General features: G+C 41.2%; 1 protein-coding gene across 4 annotated transcripts in view; it reads left to right on the top strand.

The window, feature by feature from the left end:
* The window catches only part of MTM1 (myotubularin 1), a 115,456-nt gene that overhangs the window by 30,505 nt on the left and 68,306 nt on the right, over positions 1-16,645 (top strand). For all 4 annotated transcript variants that reach the window (XM_079764790.1, XM_079764791.1, XM_079764789.1 and 1 more), the window contains exon 4: positions 206-300. In XM_079764790.1, the coding sequence (XP_079620916.1) occupies positions 206-300 (95 nt within the window). The remainder of the gene's footprint in view (positions 1-205; positions 301-16,645) is intronic.

Here is a 16,645-nt window from a genome sequence, read left to right as displayed (position 1 = left end):
TGACGTGTGGCCCCACTCGTTCCCTAACGGCCTCACTGGACAGAGCATGGTAATGTAGAAACATTGCCAATGCTTGCTTTCAAACTTTTCAGTGACTTTTATTGTAGTTATTCTTAGCCAAATAGTTTATATTAAATTAGTGCCATTTGTTGTATATCTTGGTATATATTTCCATTATTTTAGGGTACTTTTTTTATCTTAATAGACAAAGAAGTTATTTACATATGTCCTTTCAATGGCCCCATTAAGGGAAGAGTTTACATCACAAATTATCGTCTTTATTTAAGAAGTTTGGAAACGGTAAGTAGAATCCAAGACCATAAAGATGACCCTAACTGTTAAAGATAATGCTAAACTGTTTCTCTTCTAACTTGCAAGATTGACTGTGGCTCAGATTAACATGGGGGATACATTGCTTCTCAACTCTTAATTTTTGGCTTATGCAAAGCTTATTTCACACTAACACCTATATATGTAGGAATAGAGTGAATTTTAAAAATTAAGTTTTGTCTCTCATAATAGTGGGGAGGGGTTAGTAACTGTACCCACTTGCTAGTTTGGAGAAGTTAGGTGGGTGTAGAACAGTGGTTCTTTAGAAGAAGCACAGAGAAAATTCACCTGTGGAGCGTAAAAACACTATAGTGTCCTAGATTTATTACATCAGAACATCTAGCTCTTTGGTCCAGGCACAGTTGTAATTTTTAAAACATCGCAGAAGAAAATACTGATGTGAATCCCTTGTTCAAGCCCACCTCTCTAGAACTTTTTAAGTGTTCGATTACAAATCATCAGGTAGCAGTTTAGAACTAGACTGACTATGGTGTGGCTTAATGCCACTCTACCTTTTCATTCCAGAGCCACAAAATGTTTACCACAACATTTTAAGTAATGTTCCACTGGTGGAAAGATGAGATAGAGACAATATGCTCCAGAAGGGAAAGAAGGAGTGAATGGCCTCTGTGACTGTCACAGAAGGACCTATAGTAGATGTGGTGGGTCGCCATTGCTCAGGCTGGCCTGAAGGGACAGCTTTACTTTGATGAGATGGACCAAGGGGGAGTGAATACATCCAGGGTACATGGAAGAGAGCCCAACAGCAGCTTTTACACAGGAGACAGTGAGACTGTTGGGGGAATCTCACTTTTGTTTTATTGCTTTTACCCTGCAATTTCTTCAGGACAGTTCTAATCTAGATTAGATTGCATCTTTTGATTATTTTTATGTTCAGTATTGTGTCCAAAGTCTGAAAAATTCTGTTTATTACTCCTGCTGCCTTAGTTGTAGGAGTTTACTTCTATAATATTCATAGACCCATAGGGTCCTGAGATTGGATATTTTATTTATGTGAATCTATTCAGGCTTTTAAGTAAGACTGGAGCTAAACAAATGTTCCTCGTTTTGCAAAATAAGAGTCTGGAAATTAACGGAGCAGTGAGCTAGATGTCAACTATTTCCAACAATTGGCAGCAATTCTAGAATTAATCATTTAAATAGATGACTTTTAAGTAACAAGAAAAGAAAGAAACCATTGGAAGTATTATTCACATTGTCTTAATTGAATCAAGTCATATAACAGACCCCAACCAAGAAACATGGGCCGAATAGTGGCAGTACATTTAGGTGGAGTTATAGACTGTGTATTAAAAGCTTGCTACCAACCAGGAAGGGCAGTCACTCACATCTTGTAGTGTGGGCCCTTTGCCTCCAGTGTTTCTAATGCAGTGCAAATGAGCACATAGAAAGCATGCGTGTCCAATATGTGAAAAACGCAAAACTAGCCAATGTGCTAGATAGCAGAATTGGAATTGGGAACTATCTTAATCAGCTAGGATTTTGGAGTGAAACTAATAATATGAAGTTTAGCATAAATAACATTTATAGTTGTATCAATAAAGATGGAAGAGGTTTGTTTCAACAGGGGCCCATTCTTATTTGACCCAGTAATTATACATGATTGATTAAAATGTTAATAGACCTATAGGGTGAATTAAGAAAAGTATAATAACGGTGAGACAAAATGAGATGGTAGTCCCATCTGAAGTGTCGTGTTCACATCCTGATGCCATATTTTAAGAGGAACAGTGACAAACTAGAGATGGTTCAGACAAAGGGAACCAGGCTAGTAAAGGTGCTGCAATATGAGCAATGATCAAAATAAATGTTGATCTTTCATGTGAAGAGAAGAAGACAAAGGGAGACATGACAGAGCTACCTTGGAATGTATGAAGTGGCTTCTGTGAAGCACAGATTAGACTCATTCAGTACAGCTCCCAAGGGTCACACTGGGACAGATTAAAATATTTTATGCTAATACTGTGTAGGGGAGATTCATCAAAAATTTAGAATTAATGCAAGTGTTATAATGCCTTCACCTCTGAGACTTTTGGCTTGAGCCACACATATGCCTGATTCCATTTTATGCTGTCATTAACGATGAACTGGAAAAATTATTGAAACTGGTGCTATGACAAGATTGTGTATATTGTGTGTTCTAAATGATGTAAAACAAAAAAGCTACCTGTAGAAAAGAGGCCATAGGAAATACACCCAAAGTTTTAGTACTTGGGGTATTTGGAGAACAGATGGAATTAGGCATGCTTTGGTTTTTCCCCCTTCCACTTGGAAGGAGCATATACTCCTTTTATAATTGGGAGGACACTTAGCAAGCTTTATTTTGTTTTCATATGATACTCTAGAAGGTGGGAATTAGTGCTGAATGGGTGAATAAAATGCCCATTTGACACTGACTTCTAATTTTTTTCTTCTTCCACTAAGTTTTATATTAACATTTTGACTGATTGGACACAACATTTAGTCCAGGTATAAAAACAAGCAGCTAATAGCAGAAAACATCATATAAAGAAAGCCACTTACGTGGTTATGTAGAAGCCCAAAAACAGTCATCATAATGTTTCTTAAAGTTATAAAAAACAACATTAATTGTGGATTATTTTGCAAAATATGAATTTTTTGTTTGACAAAGCTGTCATCTCACTGGCATTTTGAAGTGGACACCTGTTTGTTTCAGGTATGTAAACACTGCAGTGGAAGTGCAGTCTGACTCCGAGTCAGCTGTCCAAGCACAGTAGTCATTTCCTTAGATTGTCATGGTGGCCCTCCTTCATGGTCTTCCCCCATCACTCTGGCCTGCATGATGCCTCCAGAGCAACCCTCCTTAGACCTAGGCTGATCAGCTTACTTCTCAGTTCCAAAACCTTTGTTGGCACCCTACTGCCCATAGAATAAAATCCACTTTCCTTTATATGGCATAAAAATCCTCCTAACCTCTCTTGTCTTGGCTCTTACCACATCTCCCATACTGTTCTCAAACTACACAAAGCCTCTTTCTTCCCTTTTCCCAGCCTGAGAAGTCCTCCCGTGTCTCTGTACCCTTGCATGTGTTGTTCCCACTGTACCTGAATGCCCTTTCAGAAGCCACTATTCATCCTTCAGAACCCACCTCAAAATCATGTCCTCTCTGAAGCCTTCTCTAGCTTCCCGTAAAGATATCACTACCTCTTTGTGTCCTCAGAGCCCTTTTTCTCATATCTGTATGTTAACACTTGTTATGAAACCTTCCCTGGCCACTCTGTCTAAACTTGTAATTCCCCTCCCAAAACTTCCTCTCTCCCTTCCATATTTATTTGTTTCTCCTGAGCACCTGCCACTATCTCCTATTTTATATATTTCACTGCTTTATCTTGTTCTTTGAGGACAGGAATGCTTGTCTATCCTCAGCACATAGGACAGAGACTGGCACACAAAGGTACTCAATCAGGCTGTGCTAAATAAAGGAATTCTGTCTTACTTATATGCTGCTTTGTCTGTGGTCCTAAGTAATGGTGGGTCCTTTTGGCCCTTTGTGCCTAGCTAGTACAGAGTCCAGTAGACAGTAGGTGTTCAGTAAAAGCGGATCCAATGAGTGAATTCGGGAGGGAACAGGCCTCATCACTGTGATTTGACTACATCTCAAAGATCATAGCCACCTTTTGATCTTGAGGGTGCTCAGGAATTTTTCTTGGTGTTGATCTTGTGAGTCCAGTAGAGGCCACTTTAGGCATGTAATACTTTGTAATCTGGTAGACTACCATGGGAGGGGTGCTTCCAGATTCCCTTCTAGGAACACTTTGAGTTCAGGTGCTATAGAGGATGAGAAAGACAAATTGACTCTTTGCTTATTCATACGTTCATATCTTTATTCCAGAAACTTTCATTGAGTCCTGTGGTGAATCTAACATCATGCCAGGTGAATGATGTGGAGATGAGTAATTGTGGTATAAGATGGTGAAATCTGCAGTGGTTGCGTAATGCTGTGAGGTTACAAGGGAGAGGATGATTAACTGTGTGATGAGTCATAGAATGCTTTACAGAGGAGGTAATATTTGAACCAAGTCTTGAAGAATGGTATCAATTTCCTGGACAGGAGGGAAAGTGGGGGATCATATCAGGTAGAGAGTTTTCATATCACATGTATAGCAATATGAAAAAATACCATATATGGTGGAAATGGCTGAGTGGTCTATTGGAGCTGGAATATAGGGGGTAGAGGGAGGATTGGAGAATGGAAGGCAATGAAGCTGTATGCATGTTACATGGAGAATGACATATCAGATGTGTATTTCAGGAAGAGGAGTCAGGTTGCAGCATGTATGATACATTAGGGAGAGAGAGACTGGAGGCAGGAAGTTATTTTTGTTTTCCAGGTTAGCAATAAGAGCCTAATACAGCCCTAGTTGCAATAGAAAGGAGGGGACCGTCTTGAGAGATTCAGGATTTGCATGGCCATTAGAGGCGCGAGTTGAAGAAAATATTCGAGTTGAGAATGATTCCTGTGATTTTTTGGCTTGAATGATTGGGACTGCTCCCAGTCATCAAAATAGACATTATAGGAGAAGGAATGTGTTGGAGATAAACCCCAGGGAAAATAAGTCTGAATGTGTGGACTTACAGCAGTATAACAACCAGGTGGAAATAGCTCAGAAGCAGTAGGAAACATGACTAAGGTTTCTGAAGTTATTAGCATATCAGTATTGGGAAAAATCATGTACATCCACAAGATTACTCTCAGAGAGATGTGGGCTGAGGAGAGAACCCTAGGGGACATGAACATTTTTCCATGATGGGAAGAGCAGAACCACTGGAGAAGAGAAAGAAGAGGCAGTAGAAAATCTGAGAGAAGGCTTTGGTAGAAGTCAGTAGAAGAGAAAAATCTCAAGAAGTAAGGAGTAGAGCATGGTGTGAAATGTTACAGAGTTTAGTAAGATAAAGAATGAATAGAGCCCAATCAGCGTGGCTCAGTGGTTGAGCAGGGGCGTGTAGGAGGCAACTGATCAATGATTCTCTCTCATCATTGATGTTTCTATCGCTCTCTCCCTCTCTGAAACTCTCTGAAATCAATAAAGAATATTTAAAAAAAAAAGAATGAACAGAGACTTGCAGGGTGCTCTTTAGGAGGCACTGGGAGCCCAGGTAGAACAGATTTTGTGATGATGTGAATCTGATTGGTCTCTCTTGCTCCTCTTTCTACCTCCCCATGGAAGATTTGCCAACTCCCTATCCTCAGTACACTTCTCTCTATTCATTCTTTGCCCCTTGGCTTCATCTTCTCCCTGGCTCCAGTCACTTCTCTACAGATAACACCAGATGTTAACAAAGCTCTTGAATTTACCAAGACTTTTTCCACACACTCTCATCCCATCCGACAACAGCTGACAGGTAAAGCAGACGCTACCCAGCCCATTCCCTAGACACTCCCTCCCCCTTGGCTTTGTTTTCTAGTGCTGACCTTTCTTCTGACCCCAGTTTCTCATTTCTTATTGCTTGCTGGAGTTTCCTTGACTTTCCACCTGGCAGCCCAGGTATATGGCCAAACCAAAATTCCTCAGCTCTTTCTCCCTTCCCAGTTCCTTCTTTTGGCATTATGTTTCTCTTGATGGTGTTACTTTTCTTCTAGTCACCCTAGAATCACGTCTCTAATCCCCTCCTCCCTTCTCCTCTGCAGTCTTCGTTACATTTTCCCACCCTAGTCCAAGGTCTTATCACCAGCACCTATCTCCCAGGCTATTGCAGTAATTTCTCCTACTCTATTCTTGTTAGCTCCCTAAGACATTCTCACAACCTTATCATTCCTTTGCTCAGAAACTCTCATTGGCTCCTTTCCTTCCTCATTTCCTATTCTTTAGGCCAGGTACTTACAATCCTCTGCAACCCCCCTCCCCCCAACTCATCTCTCTAATCCATCATACATGCTGTAATCTGACTTCCCTTCTTGAAATACACATCTGATGTCATTCTCCATGTAATGTGGATGCAGCCTCATTGTCACCCCTTCTCCACTCCTCTCTCTTCCCTCTATATTCTAGCTCTAGCTGTCATTCAGCCCCAGCACACACTCTGGATCAAGCTTGTTCCCTAAACAAGCCCTATGCTTTCTCCCCTCTGGATTTTCCTTCAGGACATATTCTCCACCTAGAACATCATTTCCCACCACCACCACCACCACCACACATTTTGAAAAAATATTTTGAAATATTTAACAAAATTTATAAAGGATAACAACCATCTGAGGATCCAACACCTAGCTGAAGAATTCCCATCTTCCCTTCACTTCAGAGGTAATCACCATCTGAAGATTGATATTTCTCACTCCTGGTCATTCCACACACTTCTTTTAAAAATAGAATGGAATATAGGGGATGTGAAGAAAGCTAAAGGAGAGGAAGCTTTTAAGCCTTTCAAATAAGTAGTTGCCAACCCTTAGCAGTATAATTTGGTTCTAGAATTAGGACTGCTGATGAGATGAGAAAAGTGTTATATATATATATATATATATATATATATATATATATATATATATATATATATATATAGTTTTCATTTTCGGTTGATAACTCAGAAATAATACCTCTTCCTGGATCAAATTCAAGGACAAATTTGTTGTTAGGATTTCCTCTAAAAGATAGGAGCATAGTGATTCTATTCTTCAGGCAGAGTATCACCCAAAGATTCTTGGATACCATGCAAGACCCTCTATAAAGACAAAACACACATTAACTTTTATTCAGTAAAGGTATTTCTGTGTGGGACCAGAAGAACAAGTCTGTTTACTTTGCTTTTGATGGTTTACCAGTGCAGAGGCAGGACTTGGAGAATTGAGATGGCTGGATACCTTGCATGTCCATCAGACTCTCCCAAAAATATCTGGTTCTGAAATGAGTTTTGGACAGGTGGTAGGTATCATGCCACCCAAAAGCTGGGCATCTAACAAGTGTGGCCGCACTTAGGTTCCATGATCTCTCTAATTGGCTGCAATTTCAGCTGCAAGTCTTGGATACCACCCAGAAGGGAGGCAAAGTTTACCTTCCATTGTGGACATTTCAAAGCCAGACCTGTATGTTTTCCAGAGGGAAGGCCCAACCAATTCATTATAAGCATGAACAAAGAGGATTCCTGTAGTATTTATCTTTTCAGGAAAATACATTGGAAACTTTTCAAGATTGTTCTTTTTTAAAGTCCTTCTTTCTAGTGGATTTGGTACCTCTTTTCTTTAAAGGAGGTGAAATAATCTTAAAAAGACTAGAATAATAAAACATCCTAGTATGTCTGTAGGTAAGAACATCAGTGGGAACATAGCATCCACACTCTAGGTATTCTTTTAAACTCCAATCTTAAATCATATATTGCTGCTGGAAAATTAACGCTGTTTTCAGTTTATAACAATTCCTGCTAATAACTTATGTCCCTTGTCCCTTGTTACCATACCATCCCAATTTGCCATTCTCTAAACTTGAGACTCTTGGGGCTATTGAGCCCTGCTGTTGAAGGTTATATTGTGGATTTAATTATTTCCACTACCAGTTCAGGCATTTTAGGCTGCAGAAAGGGTCTCATTGCTGTTTTGGCAATTCTTTTAATCTGGAATTGAATTCTCGTTACGTCCCCCTTCATATCAGTGACTAACCTTCTCCATGTTCTTTAGCTGACCTCATCTCTTGCTGTGTTGAAAAGTTAAAAGTCATCCTCACAAATCTCCTATAAATTTCCCTCCATCACCTGATGATGTGTGTTTCCACATATCCTTTCCTCCTCTCCTATCTGAGAGGAAGGACCTAGATCTTGTCCAAAGCAAATCCCTCTACTTGAGCCTTTCTCTGGAGCCTTAGTGCCCCATTATTCTTTACATCTTATGTTTGTGGCTTTCATTGGCTCCTCCCCTTCCCCTCACCCCACAGACCTACTCCAGTCTCTTTATTTTAAAACACCTTCTTGCATCCCTGCTACCCCCTGATACTACTATCCTCTTTCTTCCCCTTCTTTGCCAGACTTCTTCTAAAAAATTAGTCCACACTGCTTCCACTTCCGGTCTATTAACTCCTTCACTTCTTGTGTTCTGGCTTCTGTTCTCTATTGAAACTATTCTTTCACTGCTCAGTTCCAGTGGCCTTGGTTGAGTCCTCAACTTTTTAACTTCTCTGCAGCTATAGGTATTGTTGATTACGCCTTCCTTCCTTTCAAAATGCATTCTTGGCTCTTCTGCTTCTTTCTGTCTCCTGCCTTTATTGCAATTCATTTCTTTCCCTAGAGTTCTGTATATTTCCCTAGAGTTCTGTACTACTCAACTTCTTCTTTCTCAGCTGTCATTTGCTTTCCAATTCTATAGCTCTAGTCCTGATCTTTTTTTATTCATTGACTGTTTCAGAGCCTGCTGTGTGCCAAGCACTGTGCCAGGTGGTAGGAAATAGTGGTGCACACAGCAGACATAGTCTCTCCCTCATGAAGCTTTAGTTCTGATGCCATTGACAGATGTTAATTAGATAATCACACCAATATATATAACAACAAGCTGTGGTAGGTTGCATGGGAATAGTACAGGGGTACAACAGTTTAAGGAGCCTGCAAAATTGTCCTGAGAAAATGATGCTTGACCCGTAGTATGAAGAATGAATAGGAGTTACCTAGATGCTGGGCAGCAGCTGGGTTGGAGAAAATAAGCTGAGAGAACAGCATATGAGAGGCCCTGAGACTAAAGAGATCATGAAAAGATGACAGTGTGGATGGGTTGGGTGCCAGGACAGCAGTGAGAGATGAGCAAGAGGGGTTGATGATGGCCAGATGACCTAGACCTTGTAGACTCTGCTAAGGGTTTGGGTGTTTAGAGGTGAGCAATGTGAAGCTTCAGACGAGGTTTAAAAAAAAGGAATGATAGCATCAATTTACTTTTGTAAAAGATCACCCAGGCTGCTGGGTGGAGAGCAGATTATAAGCTGAGTAATAGTAGCTGCAAAGAGACCACTGTGCCTTTTCCAGTGGTCCAGAGAAGTTTCTGGTAGAGTTGGAGAGAGGTTAATAGATTGGAGATTTATTTAAGAGGGAAACATGAGAGATTGGATTAAGGATAATGGAGAAGGGTGATGACAAGAATGACTCCTGGGTTTCCAGCTTTGGTAACTGGAGTGCCAGCCATGGAGACAGGAAGATGGAGTTTGGAGAGAGAAACATCACTTGTTTAGTTCTGGATGTTTTTAGTTTGAGTGGCCTTTGGGATCTCTGCCAGTTCTGTATTTCCAGCTGCCTTCTAGATATCTGTTCTTGAATAATTTATCATAACCTCAAACCCAGTGTGTCTAAAATTGACAAAGTTAATCTTCCTCCAGAACCTCCTCTTATGTTCTTCACATCTCTTGGTAGGACCATCATTGTCCCAGGCACTTGAGTCTAAATCTGAGTCATCTTTGATTCTTCCCCAGACACTCATCTCCTTTTGCTTTCCACCTTAGTCACTTTCCACTTTCAGATCCTCATAGCCTCTCACTTGCACTAAAACATTAGCCTCTAGGATTCCAAGGAATGGGTATAGTCCTCTATACACATTGAGACACTTAGAGGTACAGAATTTTAGCCCTCTACTCCCATTCATGGAGTGCTCAGTGCTGCTAGTTGAGTCTTCATAAACCATCATTCTGTCATTGAATTTCTCTTCTCAAAACACATTCCATGGAACCCAGTCATCTTGATCCAAGCCCTGGAGTACTATTCCCCAGAGAATTCTGCAGCCACCCTATTTTTTTAAATTTTTTTTTTTGGTAAATTTTTTAAAAATATATATTTTATTGATTTTTTACAGAGAGGAAGGGAGAGAGATAGAGAGTTAGAAACATCGATGAGAGAGAAACATCGATCAGCTGCCTCCTGCACACCCCCCACTGGGGATGTGCCCACAACCAAGGCACATGCCCTTGACCGGAATCGAACCCGGGACCCTTCAGTCCACAGGCCGACGCTCTATCCACTGAGCCAAACCGGTTTCGGCGCCACCCTATCTTAAACCTGGCCCTGGCCTACTTGTGTGTGTGTTCTTTTAAATATAAAATCCCCATGTTTTTCCACATAGATAACTGATATCATTGTTACCTGTTCATGGAAGGGTAATCTCCAACTGATATTATTCTATTTTTTAGGTATCATCTTTAATGTTATCTTCACCACAGAACCTTCATGTGACCCAGTTGATAGGAAATCATCTTGCCCTCCTATAACCTCTCATTCCACTTTGGACCTTTTTTTATGGTTTTTGGCACTTGCATCTTAGCATTGTGGTTATTTGGATACATGTGTCTTATCTCCCACACTGGGCCTTGAGCTCCCTGAGGGCAATGTCTGTATCTTATTTCATCTCCATGGTCCCTAGGGAACAGTACAGTTTCTGTTACTCAGTATACACTCAAGAGAGAGATAGTAAATGAATCCATCTTTTTAGGTTGCTATATTTACTGATGAACTATTTTAGATACTTAGAGGTCAGAGGCACAGAATTGTGACTTAGAATGGACCTTTGAGAATCCTTAAATATGTAATGATATTTAGATAGTGACGACTTAGGTTTCTAGAGAGGGAAGCTAGTTTTCCTATTCCTGGATCTTCCAGTTTGGCCGGCTGGGTTATCTGATTTTGAACCTGTCATTCAGGGAGTACATGGCATGTAGCCTCATTAGACTGTGGGTGCCCTTGGTCAGGAGCTGATTGGTTTTCCTCAGTGTTCCATTTTTTAAAAGATTTTAAAACTTTTTAAAAAATATTTATTGTTGAGAGTATTACAGATGTCTCCTCATCTTCCCCCCCTCCCCATTGCCTCCTTCCACCCGGTTCCTGCCCTGCTCCAGGCCTTCACCAACCTGTTGTCTGTGTCCATGAGCAATGTATATATGCATATAAGTCCTTTGGTTAATCTCTTCCCTCTGCTCCCCTCCCCTCTGAGATTCCTCAGATTTTTATGGATTTTTAGAGAGAGAGGAAAGGAGAGAGAAAGAGAGAAACATCCATGTGAGTTCGAAATATTGATAGGTTGTCTCCTGCACGTCCCTGCCAGGGATCCAGCCTGTAACCGGGGCAAGTGCCCTGACCTGGACTCGAACTGGCAACCTTTCAGTGCGCAGGACGATGCCCAACCAACTGAGCTTTACCAGCCAGGGCCTCAGTGTCCCATTTTATGTTTTGTGTTGGGTCAGGACAATCAGAGCTATAGAATTCCCACTATATTAGTACAGGGACAAAGAACAGCAAAGTCTCATCTCACTTTTAATTCTTCTCCCTTTTTTTGTATTCTTGCTTCTGTGTTGCTATTAGAGTGTCAACCTTTTATTTAATGTCTACTCTATGCATTTAGGAATACAGTTGAACAGACACTAATAAATCTCAATATAATCTAAGCATAATAACAGACTGCCTGACAGTATGTTTTAATAACTAGATTGTATTGAGAAATAAATACATTATAATATAAAACTATATATGTACATGGTTACTGAGTAGTGTCTTTTTTATCTAGGGATTTGGATTTCAGTCATGTAGTGAGGTGTATTATTCCATGAACAGCTAAAAAAAATGCCTCCTTAAAGGTACAAACAGAAAGACCTGTAGCTACATGCCAAAGCATACTGAGCCACTCTAGTTGCATAGCACAGCTATGTCTTTCAAATAATAAGGGATTCTTTGCTGTAATAATGACTTCCATTGATTTTTAGCTACCATATGACAGGCACCATGCCAGATAATTTATGGACATTATCTCTAACTAGAGGCCGGGTGCATGAAAATTCATGCACTGGATGGGGGGTCCCTCAATCCTGCCTGCCCCCTCTCAAAGTCTGGGAGCCCTCAGGGGTGAGAGGCAATGCCCCCATCACACCTCTGCTGCTGCCACTGCCAGCAGCGCAAGCCTTAGCTGGCCCTGGTTACCTGAGCCTCGGGCGGCCCTAGGTGGCTGGGCAGCCGCCATCCGAGGCTTGCCTGCACCTCGGGCCAGCCCTGGGCGGCTGGGGGGCTGAGGGGACTGAGGGATTCTGGAGGCAGGCACGCTAAGCGGCTGGACCCGCCTTGGGGTGGGCCCAGCCATGCTGCGTGCCTGCTGCCCCAGCGGGGCTGAGGGGACTGGGTGCTGCCATCTTGTGGCTGTGGGTGCCACCATCTTTCAGGGCGTGGCAGTCAATTAGCATATTCCCTCCTTATTGACTGTGGGCGCTGCCATCTTTGTGATGGCATGATGGTTGATTAGCATGTTCCCTCTTTATTAGATAGGATAATCCCTACTCTACAGGTAAATGTGGCTGAGAGATACAGTAACTTGTTAAAATCATCCAGCTAATAAATGTCAAAACTCAGATTTGAACCATTTATGTCCAACTTAATAGCGTGTGCTCTTTTCTCTACATTATAATAACCATACTCTTATACTTTTCAACTTATTATTTTGGCATAATTATAAACTTTCAAGAACTTTGAAAAGTAGTGCAGAGAGTTCTTGTGTACGCATCACCAAACTTCTGCAATAACTGTACTGCTTTATCAAAACCAGGAAATTGATTGGCACAATACAGTTTCATCAGTTTTTTTTTTATCTTTATTGTTCAGATTATTACAGTTGTTCCTCTTTTTTTCCCCCCATAGCTCCCGTCCACCCGGTTCCCACTCCACCCACCACATGCCCTTACCACCCCCCCCACTGTCCTCATCCATAGGTGTATGATTTTTGTCCAGTCTCTTACCGCACCCCCACACCCCTTTTCCCCTGAGGATTGTCAGTCCACTCCCTTTCTATGCCCCTGATTCTGTTATATTCACCAGATTATTCTGTTCATCAGATTTTTTATTCACTTGATTTTTAGATTCACTTGTTGAGAGATATGTATTTGTTGTTCATAATTTTTATCTTTACCTTTTTCTTCTTCTTCCTCTTCGTACAGAATACCTTTCAGCATTTCATATAATACTGGTTTGGTGGTGATGAACTCCTTTAGCTTTTTCTTATCTGTGAAGCTCTTTATCTGACCTTCAATTCTAAATGATAGCTTTGCTGGGTAGAGTAATCTTGGTTGTAGGTTCCTGCTATTCATCACTCTGAATATTTCTTGCCACTCCCATCTGGCTGCATAGTTTCTGTTGATAAATCAGCCGACAGTCGTATGGGTGCTCCCTTGTAGGTAACTAACTGTTTTTCTCTTGCTGCTTTTAATATTCTCTCTTTGTCTTTTGCTCTTGGCATTTTAATTATGATGTGTCTTGATGTGGTGCTCTTTGGATTCCTTTTGTTTGGGGTTCTCTGCACTTCCTGGACTTGTAAGTCTATTTCTTTCACCAGGTGGGGGAAGTTTTCTGTCATTATTTCTTCAATTAGGTTTTCAGTATCTTGCTCTCTCTCTTCTTTCTGGCACCCCAATAATTCGGATGTTGGTACGCTTAAAGTTGTCCCAGAGGCTCCTTACACTATCTTCATATTTTTGGATTCTTTTTGCTTTTTGCTTTTCTGGTTGGGTGTTTTTTGCTTCTTTGTATTTCAAATCTTTGACTTGATTCTTGTGATCCTCTAGTCTGCTGTTGGATCTCTGTATATTATTTTTTATTTCAGTCAGTGTATGTTTAATTTCTAGTTAGTCCTTTTTCATATCCTCGAGGGTCTCACTAAATTTACCGGCGGTTTCTAGAAAATTCTTGAAAAACCTTATAACCGTGGTTTTGAACTCTATATCCAGTAGTTTGCTTTCCTCCATTTCTTTCATTTGTGACGTGTTTCTTTGTCTCCACATTTTGGCTGCTTCCCTGAGTTGATAGAGTGGCTTTGTGTGCTAGGTGTCCTATAGGGCCCAGTGGCTCAGCCTCCCCAATTACCTGAGGTGGACACTCTTGGTGCACCCCTTTGTGGGCTGTGTGCACAGGCTTGTTGTAGTTAAAGCCTTGATTGTTGTTGGTATCACTGGGAGAAATTGACCTCCAGGCCAATTGGCTGTGAGGATCAGCTGTGTCTACGATGGGAGAACTTCTGTGCTGGAGACACTCTTATGCGACAAGACTTGCTTCAGTGGGGCTTTGGTGCTCACTGAGTCTTCCCCCTGAGTGTGTCCCTTATTCCCTTATGGATCTGAGGAGTTGTAATCTGGATGGTCCCACTCTGACCACTGGCTCTTGGATATCCAAGGAGGTGCAAATTTAGCCTCTGTCTAAGGCCACCCAGCAGGAGCTATGGAGAGATCTGCAGATTCCTCTTCTTTGTTTGGATTTTGGAGGTGCCCAGATGAGGCCCAGCTGTGAAGCAGTACAAGCTTCTGTGGGGCCTTGGGCCTTCTTTTGGATGTTCTGGGTCTCTCTGACTCAGCTGCAGGTTTGATAGGTAAGGTTAGATTTCAAAAGACCAGGCCATTCATATGCAAAAGCCTCTGCGCACAGTATGGATGGGGCAGAGTCTCAGGGCGGAGCAAACAGCAATGGCTTCCCGTCATCCCTGCCCTAATAGGCCCCCAGGTCTCAGTGTCCCTTGGTAATCGCTGCAAGCACCTCTGAGGGAAAGGCGCCCTCTAGTTCCGCCCGCTGCCAAACAGTCCACTTTCTCCCCGTATGAGTATGGGTCCCCAGAGTCTCACCCAGAACTGGAGTTCAGAGCAGTGGGGAGCTTGTGTCTCCCTCTGGCTTGAAAAATCCAGCTGTGTACTCAGTTGCCAGCCTTCTCCGCACGCGCGCCTCCGTATCTCTGCCTTTACTTCCGCAGGTCCTCTGAGTCTCAGTGTGCTTTTCTCTTTCCTTCTAGTTGTAGATTTTCCACTCAGCCGGCCTTCCTGTGGTTCTGGATGATATCCGTTTTGTCTTTTAGTTGTAGGTTTGAAGTTGTTGTGCGAGGCGGCAAGTTCAGGTGTTTACCTATGCTGCCATCTTGGTTTCTCTCACATCAGTTTTTTCATGCCCTTTTTTTGTACATTTTTGCATTCAATTCTGTCACTTTTAATGCCAGTTATAAATTTATGTAATTATCATCAACAGTCAAGATATAAACCAACTCCCTCATTCTACCCCTTTATAGCCACACTCTCCTTCCCCTCAACCCCTGACAACCACCGTCTCTACAATTTTGTCATCTCAAGAATGTTATAAATGGAATTATACAGCATATGACCTTTAGAGATTGGCTTTATTCACTTAGCACAATGCTCTTAAGATTCTTCCAGGTGTCACATGTATCCACAGTACATTCATCTTTGTAGCTAAGTAGCATTCCATAGCATGAATGCACCACAGTCTTATTCTTTTTGAATGTCTGGAATACCCATGAACTATATTTTATGAAGAAATGCTTAATTTTTTATTTTGTGTTTTAAGGAGAATGATTTAAAGTAAGAGAAAAAACTTAATTTTTATTTGTATCCCTGAAAAGACATCTTTTAAAAAACAAAAATTTAATAAGCACCTTTAAATTTTTTTTATTATCAAAGTCATCTAACACAGCATTAAAGAAAATATTAGATTTTAAAAATTGTGAAGCCCTTCCCATCTTTCTACATATGAATATGTATTTTACATTGTTGTAGTCACAGTGTATTTTGTATGCTTCTTTTTTTCTATTTAAACTTCTTTTTTCCATGTACATAATTATTTTAGTAGCTGCATGCTAATTCAATTGAGTTGAATAAATGTAATTTTCTACACCCTGATGTTCACCTCTGGCTCCCTTGAGCATCTTTATGCATACAGCTTTTCCTTCTGGTGTGCCATAGCTGTAATATAAGTTCTTAGAAGTGCAGTTGTGGAGTCAAAGTGTAGGACTATTTTCATGGCTCCTTTGATGTGTGTTCCGAGACCTCATCTTGAATCTCAACCCTTCCTCAAGGGTTGAGATTTTCTAAGCAAGTTACTGAAGATTTTTAAGCCTTGATTGCCACATCCCGGAATAGGATACTTCACCTACATCCAGAATGGTTGTGAGGATAAAATGATATGATGCATGTCAAGCCCCTGTTGCAGTATCTGCACAGACAAGGAATTCTGTATACGGTAGCTGCTGTTACCTTGTTGCAAGGATTGTAGAATGACTTCGCTAACGTGATTTTATCATGCCAGCAGTCTTATGGAACCTTTGCAGCCAGCATTGGATAAGAAATGATGGAGAAGCATTGCTATACATTCAGGTCCTTCCGCTTTGGGAAATGCACTCATGCCTAAGATAGGCACGTCTTCTAGGTGTTTGTTTTCTAGTGGGGGGAAACAGACATTGAAGTTCATGCTAACAAGATAGAGTGAAGCAAGTGGTGTAACAGCAGTCTAAATCAAATGTTGTAGAACTTCAGAGTAGGAAGTGGTCAATAGTATGTGATCTAATTAGAAAGGA

Source organism: Cnephaeus nilssonii (genome assembly GCF_951640355.1).
Source record: "Cnephaeus nilssonii genome assembly, chromosome: X".
Taxonomy (NCBI): domain Eukaryota; kingdom Metazoa; phylum Chordata; class Mammalia; order Chiroptera; family Vespertilionidae; genus Cnephaeus; species Cnephaeus nilssonii.
The sequence above is the reverse complement of the archived record's forward strand: the minus strand, read 5'-3'. Positions and strand labels throughout refer to the sequence as shown.